The sequence below is a fragment of the Thunnus albacares genome, chromosome 19 (assembly GCF_914725855.1).
Source record: "Thunnus albacares chromosome 19, fThuAlb1.1, whole genome shotgun sequence".
Classification (NCBI taxonomy): domain Eukaryota; kingdom Metazoa; phylum Chordata; class Actinopteri; order Scombriformes; family Scombridae; genus Thunnus; species Thunnus albacares.
In genome coordinates, this window is record NC_058124.1 from 27,313,193 (window position 1) to 27,327,081 (window position 13,889).

Sequence of the window (13,889 nt, forward strand, 5' to 3'; positions counted from 1 at the left end):
CAGACGGCTGGCTGTGCCCTTCATACCTCTCCTCTTCTACCTCATCCATCTCACCTTGCTTAAAGAATTAATTCACCGCTATGAATATGATGATTTCTTAAAACTAGGTCACCTACGTAGTAGACATGTGCTATTATTTTGGAAGTTGGTGTCCTATGACTAAAGAAAAATGAGAAAAAGGTTGTAGATTCCCACCATGACACTCTTATCCTACAACAACCATGATGCATTGCACAATCAAAAAAAACCCTCTTGAGTCTGTTGTATTCATTTCAGCTTGTTTTGGGAACAAAACGTAGGCAAAGAAGGTCTTTCACAGTGGTCACCATGTCAGATTAGATCATCATAGTGTCAAACATTCTGGCTGTGTCTTGGTCAGGAGACTGGCGACGCTACAAGTGTGATCCCGACCAATCATCAATCACGAGTTCATAGGTCAACAGGGAGGAGGGTCAAGAAATTGCCGATCATGGCTCCAGAAGTGCGACGTGTGATGCTTCTAAAAGAAAGAAAAAGTGATTGTGGATCCGTTCCTGGGTGTTATGAGGACAGTATGAGCCGTCTATCCTTCAAAAAGAATTTGAGATACACGTTACATAAATGCAGCTACCAGGTTCGCCGTATATAAACAGGTCTAGTGGAGGGAAAATGATTGGGTTTTGGGAATGTACGCTCTAGTAAATGAAGATACAAAGACATGTTTTAATTTTAGGTGGTTTCACAATCACTATAACTGAAGTGCTCTCTGGTGCACATATGTAAACACTGACACAGAAAGAGCTGAGCTGCATTTAGTGTCTCAGACAGCAGGTCATCTCTGCCTCCTCCACAGGCTGATTCAGGCGCCAGAGAGCCTATTGGTCAACGTTAAGGAACATGTCGTACGAGACGTCAAACCAGGCAGGAAAACAGAAAAGATTCTGACATGCTAGACTTTCTGTCGGGGAGTCGTGAGGCGTCCCAGATGTTTCTTTGATTATGTCACACACATTATGTCTTTCCCAATGTTCATAATCTCTGGAAATTTGTCAGCAACGACAAAATTGTGTCAAAACTGGGCTGAATTCCTGTAGTTCCCCGACAAGGAGCCAGACCCAAAGCGTTCAAGCTGGATGCGGCTGCATAAGTTACAGGTCACACAGTCGCTGATGTGCTGTTCTGTCAGAGTGTCAGAGTTGGCAAAGTCTGATATAATATTCTGTCATAAAACAAAGGCAGGTTTACCGAAGCATCGGGCACCAAGTCGATGCTGCAGCAGCCTCCTCAGCTGCTGCGGCGCGTATATCGTCTGCCGCTGTTACGTAGCTCCGGCGGTCGCTGCGTCCTCAGTGCTCTGTTGTGTCTGATTCTACAGTTCGATATTTGGCCTCGTAAGTTATAATAGTGGCTCCGCATCTCTGCTCCGACGTCATACTGTAAAGCTTGTTGTTTGTTTGTGTTAGTGTCAGGATCACAGAGACACTCGTTAGCTCATTAGCATTAGCTCTACTGTGTCTCATTCAACGGCGCGATGTTTGGCGTCGTATCATGAAATTAGTTTTCTTCCAAATATACTGATATTATAAAGTATTTGTATATATTTCAGTGTCTGCTTTTCTCTGTCGCTAGTCTAACATGGACAGAGTGTTTTAGGAGACCCACATTTTACCGTCCTATATTTGTTATCCTAGTTCAACTGTGTTAAATCCATCTCAAACACACTCCCAAACAAACTGTCATCAGACGAGGACACAGGTAGACGTTAACCAAACATCTCCAGCTCTCTTTTGTCCCTTCTGAGCTTCCATACGACTGCTGAACAAAGAGCCTGTGTGACTTTTTTAATGGATCTATTGCACAGTTGTCTACATTTACAGACCAGGATAAGGAAGAAAACCCAGTCCACTGTGGTTTCATGTGCAATACTGACTGATAGTGAGTGCAATATTACTTCACTTGTTTTATTTAATTGGATGTCAAGAGGAGATTATTTTTTGGGGGGGGGAGTTTAGAAATACCCCCAAAACATTCATTCCCCTGCCTGCTCTCTCATTTTTATTTTTCCTCTTCATCTTCTCACCTCCGTCTCATCTCCCTCAGTGAGCTGTGTATAAAGGATGATGCGATCGATAGAGAACGAAATAATATAACAGAAACACCACACATGAAAAAAGAACTCGTACTTTGAAGTCACTCAATCACAAATCACAAAGCCCGCTCTGCAGGTTCGTTCGTTTAAGCTGAATCCTAATTAGCGGTATGTGCCGACATGAAAAGAGCACAGACAGTCATACTCTTTAAAAACATTTACAAAGAGACATTACGTGATTCATGTGAGTCAAAAGTCACTTGTGAGGCCACAAAAATGCAAAAAATTAGCAAACTCCAGACAACAAAGAAGGAGATAGATAAAGATATTTGCTTTTAAAAGTGCAGCTCTGACACTCAAATGCCTCAACAATGAAAAACAGTGACAAGAGGGCAAAAAAAGGAAACATTCCTGAGATAAATAAGATGCTCCAGTACAGTTGATCCCACATCCAGTACAAGACCAGACCTCTGTGAGTTAGTCACTGACTCTTAACTCTTCTCTGCACATCAAACCAAAAGCATTGATACTTTCTGATGATGTCAAATGTTCATATTTTTTGTTCCTTGTTCCATTCTGCACAGAGATTATTTATGAAAACACCAGCAAACTAACGGCACCTTCTTATTGTTGCTTGACTACAGATATCTGTCAAACAATAAACGAAGCGTTGAAATTAGGGGATGCACGATATTATAAAAGCTCTAAAATGAAATATCGGCAACAGCGAATATGCAATACTGCACTCATAACAGAGCCGGGCTCAGGATGAGCTGACCGAGGGTTAGTGCTGATAGTTAAACACATCTGTATGAATATTTTGTCTCAGTTATGTGTTTAAACTCTCCCGGGTCACTGTGCGGCCGAGCAGGCTGCCATTTAACCTGCGAGGTAAAGTCGTTTTCCACCAATCATCTCCAGCTTTAAGGGGACTCGGCTGTAGGCCGACGTTGTTTCCTGCTACAACACGATTTAAAGTGTTTTGCGTGTTCGTCAGGTGATGCTGCTCCACTCAGCTGACACATAATCAGACTAACATACGTCTTAAAAACAAACAAACAAACACTAATACCACACAGACCGCTGCTGCTGAGCCACCATGAATCACCGCAGGGGAAATCCCTTCAACATGACGGCTCTAATTGAAATACAATAAATACTGTAGAACAGACATTACCATTCATATCAACACCTTCCTTCACGGACCTCCATCACATGTTTTATTGCATTTTAAATATTTATTTCACACTACATATCACATATGATGGAGAGAATATAAATTGCCTCTTTGACTTACAGTAGATTGATTGTTACTCTCCTATAAAATCTGGATATGTTGCAGCATCAATAATTAAAGGTCATAAGATGATCAGACATGAAGGTTGAAGTAGGTCAGCATGTTTACATCATGTTGTTGTTTTAGACTTCTCTGTTTAACAGAGATGTGAATCAGAGTCTGTGTGTTTGGTGATGTGAGTCAGGAAGCAGTGGAGGACGTTTTCTAAAGGCGACTACAAGGACGAACTGAGCATCAGCTGTGTTGATGTGTTGATACAACAATCTGAGTCCAATTTTTTATTGAAGCAGCGGGATCATAGACTCACCCAGAGCTTTATTAGGAACACCTGTGCAATCTAATGCAATCCAATAATAAACATAATGTAGAATTATCTCCTTACACACACACACACACACACACATTCCTCCTCACCTCCTTCTCGTCTGCAGGGTCTCCCTCCGTCAGCGGGGCGTAAAGGATCATGTACCCAGAAGCCCCGGCGGCGGTCTTCCAGCGGACCATCATGGTGCTGTGGGTGATGTCGAACAGCTCCAGGTCGTTCACCATTGGCAGAGCCACTGCAGGACGCAAACAGGACGAGCTGATTGATTATATCAGTCAAAATACTGTAGTTTGTGCATGAATCCATCAGGAGTTTCATGTTCATTTTGAGTCTTTTTTTAAAGTTAAGTGCAACATTTTTGAATTTGACTTTAAACACAGCTTGACTTTATTTATCTATTTTAAATTCTTAGCTACTAAAATGTTATTCAAATAATATCTGAATGTCCAAAAAAACGCTGAGAAAATCCTCGAATAAAAGTTATTTTCATTTTTATATTTTATCTGCTAATTGAACTGTTCAGTTAGTTCATTCCTATAATTAATCTTTTTCTCTCAGTTCATTTCAAACTGCCTTCAGTGAAGCTGCAAAATTTTGTTGGTTTCGGGTTCTTTTCTGAAATGACAAAACTAGAAATTCGGATGAAATATTGACAACACTCCACACACACAGAGAGGACTAACTCTCCAGATACTTCCTCTCTTCTTTCTTCTCCATCCCGTCAAGACTTTCCTTTGGGTTTTTATCCGTTGTCTTAGCCAGCCAGTCCACCTCAACCAGCAGCAGCAGCTTATTGCAGCAGCCAAACCTCATTAACTTTGGTACAAGGTCGACCTGCAACTTAGCATTCATCCTTGACCAACAGGGAGGAATTCCCTGTCATTCATCAGCGAGCGCCGAGCTTAGAGAGTCCAGAGAATCCTGCCAGGCTCCGGGTTTTTAGTGTTTGAGATGTCAGGACGAGGCCTCGGGCAACGCAACCAGAATTAGAGCTCACCGCGGGCGTCCCTGTCAGAGGTGGAGGATCAGGCCTCCGATGCATAATGGAACACCTGTGTGTGTGTCTTTTGTGGCCCAAATTCAGGTTTTTTTTTTTTCTGTTGTAGTACGACACACTTCTACTGGTTGATTAGCGTTTCCATCAAAGATGCTGGATGGTGATGAACTGACCATCTCTTCAACTGCCCAATCAGACTACACGCTGTTCCTTTTAAGCCTTTATTCCTTCAGAAGAAGAAGAAAAGGAAAGTCTAGCAGAAAACCATCCGTTGGGACAGTTTAGTTGTCTGGTGTGGTTGTTTTTCTCCTAAAAACATTGTGTAAAAAAAACAGTTTCTTTCTCTTTTTCCTTGTTAAAGGGTTTTTCAGGTGGAGCTTTTCTGTATTTGAATGAAGGGTCTAGGATGCAGGATGTTGTAAAACCACCTGAGGCAACTTTCCAATATCTGGTTATATAAATATAAACGAACCTGACTCGACTCCTGTTTATACCTGATAAAATGTAGACAATGTGATGTCATACTGAGATATTGGCTGCTGCATCAACTCAAGTCTGACAGCAGAAAATGTGTCTGAGATCTAAAACACTGACAGTAAGTAAATAATTCTGCTCCAACAGTAGCAGAAAAAAAAAAGACCAGAATGCAATGCAGCATGTTAACAAGTTAGCAAACAAGATAAACGCCAAAAGATCTGGCTTTTCTTGGGGGGTTTTTGAGAGTAAAAAAAAAAGTAAAATTGTAGAAATATATCAAGTAAGGTAGATAGTAGAGATCCCAGTATTTGTATTTGTATCTGTATTTGTTGAGGCAGCAAAATTATTTGTATTTGTATTCGAATAAAAGTGGGAAGAGGCTTAAAAATCCTGTTTTTGTTTTTACGACACTTTTAACTTTAGAAAAAGTGTTACAATTAAAGTGTTACAAACAAATATTGCCTATTTTTTACAGCGTAACTTTGTGGAAAGGAGAAGAGAACAACAGGTTATGGAGAGTCTGTTGGGAGAACTTTAGCTTTATCTCTGGGGAACACCCCCACAAATAACTTTTCACATATTTGTATGAAACAAATATTCGTATAAAACCCACTATTTGTGCTTTACCTATTTGTATTCGGGCACACCCCTAGCAGATAGTTGATGGAAAGTGGGCTCATCAAAGGATAAGTGAAAGAAATGACAAAACCAGTGGGCACTTGCCAGTTTAACCAGTCGTGTAACACAGACACAAACAGTTGCAATATCTGTATTGTTGTATTTTACAGAGTGACCCTGAAGTGTCCTTCACACTGTGTGATTTCAGGCTGTCTGAGGTCGACAGTCGTGAGAGAAACATGGCGAAATCGTTGGTCGTCAATCCAAAACGGCGTCCTTGATCTCACTGTGAGACCCGACGCCTGAGGCAAAATATCTGACTGCTGCTACTGACCCGCGTCTACAAACCAACCAATCACAGCGCAGTGTGAAATGACACAGAATCTGCTGGCTGGTGTGACTTGTCATAAGTGCAGTTTTTTGAATAAAGTTTAAGGGGTAAATAGACTCGTTCTTCTTAATGCGTTCATGGCAAATACAAACCAAAACAATTTTTGTGACTTTTCAGAACATCTGCAGTGTTTCTGCTTTCACATTCAGCTCCTGATCTGACAGCCTCACACTGACAGTCTGATGCAGGTTGTGACCAAGATTTTATTACAGGCATCTCGCACAATGTGAGATTGTTGTCACACAGTATTAAGGCGCCTTAAGAGGAGCTCAGGACGATGATGGATTCACCTCCTCTTCAAGGTTACAAGTTAAGACTGACAGGACGACACATTTCCTACACCGTAAAATATCATATCAAGAATTCAGCGTCATTAATTATACTTATACTTATATATACTTATTTCAATACCATTTTAGAACTCATCTGACTTGAAGTCTCTTGACTTGCATTGATGAGTTGAAGGAATGCTCTGCAGAGTTCACTCAACTCATTAAATCAAGTTTTTAAAGAAGCACGATCAGCATATCAGCAGATTTCCCAGCGAGGTTCGTCTGAGAGTTCAAACTCTCCACAGACTCTTTGTAGTTAGAAGAAAACACACATGATGGAAACTCAATACATGTTAAAATAAGTCACGGTTGTTTTCTTTTCATAACGATAAAAAACGATGCAATCCGTGATGAAGGTTGGTAATGAATTCAACCTCTTCCTCCACGTTCACTGTAATGATAATAAGCTCAGTGAGAGCAGCCTTGCATGTCATCTCTGTAATGACTCTACAGAGCAACAGCAGCAAGTTCACGGTGTGAAAATGAAAAACTGACACTTCAAATTAAGAAAATGTAAATGAAAAACTAAAATTAATCTGAATTAGATTTAAAATTTCAAACAAAAACCTGACTAGTTTAATGAATGAACAGATCTAAACCCCCTGAAGGCAACATTTACACATCATGAAATATTCAGTCAAGATAACTAAATATTACATGTTGTATAAACCTTTGTGATGTTAGAGGAACTATTTGTATTTGTTGACTCATATGTTTAAAGCTCCCTGCATCATTATATTCTCGTAAACTTACATGTTGTGGCGCTTCCTCTCAGGGCCTCGCTGGCGGAGCTGTGATAGATGGCGAACACGGCCACCTGGTACTCCGTCAGAGAGTTCAGATAGTTGAGCTCCACGCTGTTCTGTGTCCCCTGGACCACCTTAAAGACACATAATACTGGGTTTTAACCTTATATAACGCTGAGATGAAGAAGAAACAGATTGAACAACTTCCTGTTTGTCATTTCATCTGTCGCTCAGGGACACGGCGCTCTGATTCCTTTATTTCTTTAAAAAGAACTTTAATCATCTCTAATTTTTGTGCCTCTTTGTAACAGACAGCAGCGCTTTACCTGTCAAAAAGCATTAAAAATTTCCCAGAAGCCCCCCCTTCTGTTTATTAGCCGATCACATATTGCAAGGTTAAAAAAAAACGCACCACATGTTGCTGTAGGCATTCAGCTCTTCTCCAAAGAGATTTAAATGAAGTGTAACTAGATCAGATTAGCTTTGATGAAACCTCAGTTCTTCCTTGTGGGGGGAAACTGGGGCCGTTCCAGCTGCAAGTTGTAATAAACATCAAAGAGAAATTGGGATAAAAATAAGAAGGAACCGTATAAAAACATAAATATAAACTCAGGAAAATTACAGCACTCTACGTCTGCAGGTAGGGAGACGTTTAAGTCCATCTACGAGGCAGCTTTTCAATTAGCTGAAGATGTTTTGCAGTTATTATGTCACCTGGGGAAACACCTATGACATAAATCACACGCAACCCCAACGGCTGAGTGTTGATGTAGTTGAGGAAACACTTCAACTCAGCTCTGCATTAAATGTTAATTACACGTTTTTCTTTTTTTTCTAATTATGTGCTGATGCTTCAACTGTTTGTAGATTTATTTTAGATTAACTGACTGTTTAATTAAGGAAGCGCAATATATTTGACCACAGCTTGGTTTTATGGTCCCCTCATTGTAAATTTTACTGAATTGTTGCCATTTATGATGCAAATCACTTTAAAGGATCATCTGAGCAGCAGATACATCAGTATCTTTTGCCACCAATGAAGTTGATAAAAGTGAAACCTCTCTTGTCATTAATGATGAGCGAGACGAACAGATGAACCATTAAATCAGTCCACTGGATCAAAGCGGATACATCCACCATATACCTCCCTATAAATATCCACAGATATGATTCAGAGCATATCTTGCAGAGTAAGGCTGCAGTCAATCATGTTTCATGTAATCTGTACTGTTAACTTTTTATTCCCTGACTTTAGCCTTTCAGGCAGTTCCTCCTCCCTTTAAAACAGCATCAAATGTAGGAAGAAGCGCTGTCTTCAGGACGAACTCAGGCAACAAATGTGTCTCTCTGTGAGCTTCACGGGGAGATGAAATAGATACACACAGACAGATATAAATATAAAGTGAACACACCAAAGCACATTTATTCAACTGTCAACAAGAAAAATCTAATCTGACGATGACACTGACGACGGTTATGAGCCGAAGGGAGACGAATCTCCAGAAGGAGACGGTTAGACAGACAAAACATTTGGCAGCTGCTGCACTGCGGAGGAGTGTTCAGTCGAAGAAGCAACACTTCAGTATAAAAATACTCCATTACAACGTCACTTAAGTAAAAGCACATAAATACTACAGCAAAATGTACTCAAAGTAAAAACAAACCCTAATAATGCAGAAAAATGTCTCCTGTGAGTGTTATACTATTATATATATCAGCTACTTAAGTGTTTTATACAGGCTACTGTTGGTAGCAAACCAGTACTTCAGTAAATGTATTTGGCTTCACAAGAAATATTAAAGGTCACTGAGGGGTCAGATTTAAAATCCTGATATAATGATAATAAAATAATCCAGGTACCTTTTCATCCGGCTGTCCTCCGCTGGCAGGATAATAAACCACTCGGTACTTCTCCACCTGGCCTGGAGCATGAGTCCACGTCACCCGGAAACTACGAGCCGTGACGTCCGAGGTCACCAGGTCACTAGGAGGAGACACAGAGGTGGGCGGAGGTGCAGGCTCTCCTCCTCCTGTAGAAGAAGAAGAAGAAGAAGGAGGAGGAGGAGGAGAAGAAGAAGACGAAGGAGAAGAAGAAGGAGAAGAAGAAGAAGGAGAAGGAGAAGAAGAAGCAGAAGAAGAAGAAGAAGGAGAAGGAGAAGAAGAAGAAGAAGAAGGAGAATAAGCAGAAGAAGAAGAAGAAGAAGAAGGAGAAGAAGAAGAAGAAGAAGAAGAAGAAGAAGGAGAAGAAGCAGAAGAAGAAGAAGAAGAAGGAGAAGAAGAAGAAGAAGAAGGAGAAGAAGAAGGAGAAGGAGAAGGAGAAGGAGAAGAAGAAGGAGAAGGAGAAGAAGAAGAAGAAGAAGAAGCACTTAGGTCTCAGTTCATTGACGTCCAAAACAGGTGAAAGAAACAGTTTTCTTGCAGTTTTTCACTCTTTTGTCCACAATTGTTTCCCAAAACAAGCTTTTTGACCGTCCACCTGTGCTGTGCAGCACTTGATGAGTTTACAATGATCCACATAACATTAACTGACTCCAGCTGACTGTCTGTTTTATGATCTTTGTACAACAGTATATGATATATCCAGACTCAATGAGAAAAAAACATTTTGTAAATGAAAATAAGCCTCAGTAAAGATATAACGCTGCTCACTGACTTTGTCTCTGTGTTCTGTAAACACACTGTCAGTAGATGATTGGACAAGACGCGCACACAATGCATTCTGGTTGTTGTAGGATGCTCTCTTAAGAGCAGCACGGGGGAATCTACAGCCTTTTTCTTAGTTTTTTCTAGTCAATGTGCACTTATTTTCAAAAGTAAGTGCACATTTCTACTACATAGGTAACCTAGTTTTAAGAAATCATCATATTCACAGCAGTGATTTTTCTCTTTAAGTTGGGGGCAAGTCATTACTTAGATGAGATCGCTGTCTCATATTAGATTGGGACCAGGTTTTTATTGCTTGGGGAGTTCCTGCAGTCATAATTATAACTAACAGCATCAACAGAGGAGTAACAATCCTCTAGTATCTCTGTGGTATCAGTCTGTCGTCTGTTCAAACCTTTGATCTGCTTGTCGAGCTGATCCACTCGCTCGCAGACCGTCTTGGTGAGACCTTCCACGATGTCGCTCATCACGCTGAAGTCCGCCACGTTGTAGACGTGAGTTTCCTCGGGAGGGGAGGCGATGGCCTTCAGCTCATTCTCATCGGCGTTTTTCACACCTGGAGAGGAGAGAGAGAGAGAGACAGAGAGAGAGAGAGAGAGAGAGAGAGTCAGGTGACTGGAGGTGATTATATGGAAGGTGCGTCAAATCTTTGCTGATAAGTTTCTGATGATGCAACAGGCCCTTAAATTTCAAACTTTTAAATGGGCTCTGTAGAAAAACAATTCATTATATATTTATTAAACTTAATTTTGAGTTAAGGGATGGCAATTAAAATAAGCCTGATATGAATAATAGAGAATAAAGGAATATTGTCAATAAACCTTCTTCTGTATCCTCCTAATATAACACTTCTCTGGCTGTTTGCTCTGCCAAAAACTACAAACTAGCCTCCAACAAATCCTGGAAAGTCCTTGAATGATGCTCAGATGAAGGTTCACGGGGTGAGATGTGCTGCAGGAACATAACTGCGGTATATTGCATATTTCAGCCAAAAGCTCACCATCAAGTTTACGATTGATTTCCCTCCTTCCAGGCATAAACTGGATTTGGTTCAATGCAGTAAAGTCTGAAAATCAACTTGAGGAGACTTGTAATCCATCACACTGAACCTTCAGTCACCTTTATGTTTTATGTATGTTTTTTTTTACTAATGTTTTTTGCGCCTAATGATTGTTTTCATTATTGATTAAGCTCCTAATTATGAGGAATCTCTCATTTCAGTTTCCCGCAGCCCAAACATCATATCTTAAAACTGCTTGTTTTGTCTAATAAACAAAAAATAATCAATTTACAATGATGAGAAATTAAAAAGAGCAGCAACTTTTTTTCATAACATGATGAATGAGTCAAATGATGAACTGATTATTGAAACTGTTTGCAATAAATTTAAGCTTCTGCACTATGGTTACATAACAAAGTAGACATTGCTTTAAAAACTTTAAAATGACCCTGCTATTAAAAAGAGTTTTAGATTAAGATCTGACAGCTTCATTAATCTCCAATGAGGAAACTCATTTGCCACCAAATCAAGTCATACTGACAATAACACCAATCATATATAACACCATAAAAAGCCATTTGAGACATGATTAACAGCTGAAAGGTGCTACGGATCTAAACCGCATCTAAAAGTGTTCATTAAAGGTGCAGTGTGTAGGATTTAGTGGCATCTAGTGTTGAGATTGCAACCAACTGAATACCCTCCCCTTCCAAGCGTGTAGGAGAACATACGGTGGCTGTGAAACTTGCGAAAAAGGCAAAAGACCTTCTCTAGAGTCAGTGTTTCGTTTTTGTCCGTTCTGGGCTACCATAGAAAGAAACATGGCAGTGCAACATGGCTACCTCCGTGGAAGAGGACTCCATCCCCTATGTAGATATAAGGGGCTCATTAAGAGGTAAGAGATCCATTAGGAGGATTATCCACTGATTAAAACATATAAATATTATATTCCATTTCTGCCAAGTCTGTTCTGCTAGATGCCACTAAATTCTACACACTGCACCTTTAAGAAATCTGACTGCTGCTGGAACAAAAGACCTTCTGAGTCGTTCAGGCATCACTAGTCGCTCATTGAATGAGCCTCTGAGTCCATTAAAAACACTGTAATGGACGGTCTTCAATATACAGAACCCTTCTTAGTTCGGCCCTTGTTCTCTTTTCTACAGTGACCTCTACAGCGACTCGTCTGATCATCTTATTGATCCTGTTTTTTTTATCATCCACAGTGCTGCTGCCCCCCCAGCAGAGCAGAGGACACGAGCTAAGATCCTCTGATAAAAAAACATGAAGAAGCTTCTTGCTGATATTAAAAGGATCGAAGTCAAGACTGAGCCTTCATGAATACAACATCAGTTCTTTTAACAATTTACTGTCCACGTGGACACCAAGATGTTTTCTATCTGCTGACCTCCATCCTTCCTCCTTCTGAAATCAATAATTAACTCTTTGGTCTTCACAACATTCAGTTTAAAAAAAATCATCACACCAGCTGACAAATGATTCGACCTCCAGGTCATTGACCCACTAGAGCAGTGTCATCTGGCGGGGGGGCAGGGGGGGCGCTGAGCAAATCTCAGGAGACACTCAGCATTTCTCTGTTTATGAGAGGCTGAGATTGGCACTAAAATGAGACCCACTTTATAGGTCAGTCCACCTTAAGTGAGCAGTGCACTGCTGCAGAATGAATACAGGGGATACACTGCCTGACTAGTCAGCAGTACAGAGTGTGAATAAAAAGAGGCCTGTTCTAGTTAAGATACTGTCAGACAGTTGTTATCAAGCCTGACAAACTGAGGTCCAGACAAGAGATAATCTAACACCAAACCAATAGTTTGTTAACTAAAAAGTGTGATTGAATTGTATTAAAAACACTAGAAAAATGGAAAATCATTATCCTACTTTTATAGAGCTGGCAGTTGTTTCAAGGTGGCTGTAAAAGCTGTGAAGCATCAACAGCAGTGCTTCATCTACTCCCACACCCTTCATATATGCTAATTGCAAAGGATCTTGAAAGACTGAGACTTGTCTCCTCCGGTGACCCAGATCAACCCTTTCAAAACATTTCATTGTGTGTGATGTCAAGGACTGCAGGTCTAAGATTAGTAAGACCTCTAACAAGACAAGATGTTTTCCACATTACTGCAATTTTTGATGAAGACAGAGACAAAGAAAAAAAATTGAATGAAGGACTGAGCACAACTTGTCAGCACAGACTTTCAGGGTGGTGATTGGACACCATCAGGACTCGCTGCCATGTTGGCCTGACGGCACTTTAACTGCTGTCCAACCTCATCAACAGTGACAGTAATAGCTGGGCTACAGTCCTCAGTACCACTCTGTACCAGAGATGACAGGAGAGGCAAGAAAAAAAACAAATTCATCAAACCTTGCAAAGAAATAGCATTTCCATTTATCCCAGAGCCGAGGAAACTGGGATTACTGGTCCCATAGCCAGTAATAGATTTCATGCCATTCCAAAGGCCCCTTGTATTACATTTACTCTCTTTGATTAATGTCTTCAGCTCCTTTTGACTAATTTTATCATCTTAATCAACACTAAAGAATGCAGTTTTCTTCCTATTAATAGCAGCTTTAACCTGCCTCGTCACCAAAGGTTATTCATTAGGTTTATTACAGACTCGACACAGTAATTAATACAACAGGTGACCTTGTCAGAGATGCCGTCCAGATCATTGCCATCATTTAAAAACAAAGTCCAATCAATGTAGTCAAAGCACCTTCAAAGCTTCACCCAACCACACAAACACCTGCTGTGTCTCAAATCACAAACTTCTGTACTTACACTTAACATTTTGAGTGAATAAGTGCGTTCATACTGAGATGGGGAAATGCAGTGCACTGTGAGTAGCCGGATGGTGCACTCAAAACGGTCAAAAAGTTGAGCGTGGAACTATGGACACTTCTCGCCCTCAATGGTCGCCATCTTGGCTACGTAGTGAAAGGGGTGGGACCA

General features: G+C 40.5%; 1 protein-coding gene across 9 annotated transcripts in view; it reads right to left on the minus strand.

Moving 5' to 3' along the window:
* The window catches only part of LOC122970550 (collagen alpha-1(XIV) chain), a 220,665-nt gene that overhangs the window by 140,014 nt on the left and 66,762 nt on the right, over positions 1–13,889 (minus strand). For all 9 annotated transcript variants that reach the window (XM_044336720.1, XM_044336719.1, XM_044336726.1 and 6 more), the window contains 4 exons: positions 10,310–10,471; positions 9,112–9,281; positions 7,259–7,385; positions 3,780–3,925 (listed from right to left, as the gene is read on the minus strand). In XM_044336720.1, the coding sequence (XP_044192655.1) occupies positions 3,780–3,925; positions 7,259–7,385; positions 9,112–9,281; positions 10,310–10,471 (605 nt within the window). The remainder of the gene's footprint in view (positions 1–3,779; positions 3,926–7,258; positions 7,386–9,111; positions 9,282–10,309; positions 10,472–13,889) is intronic.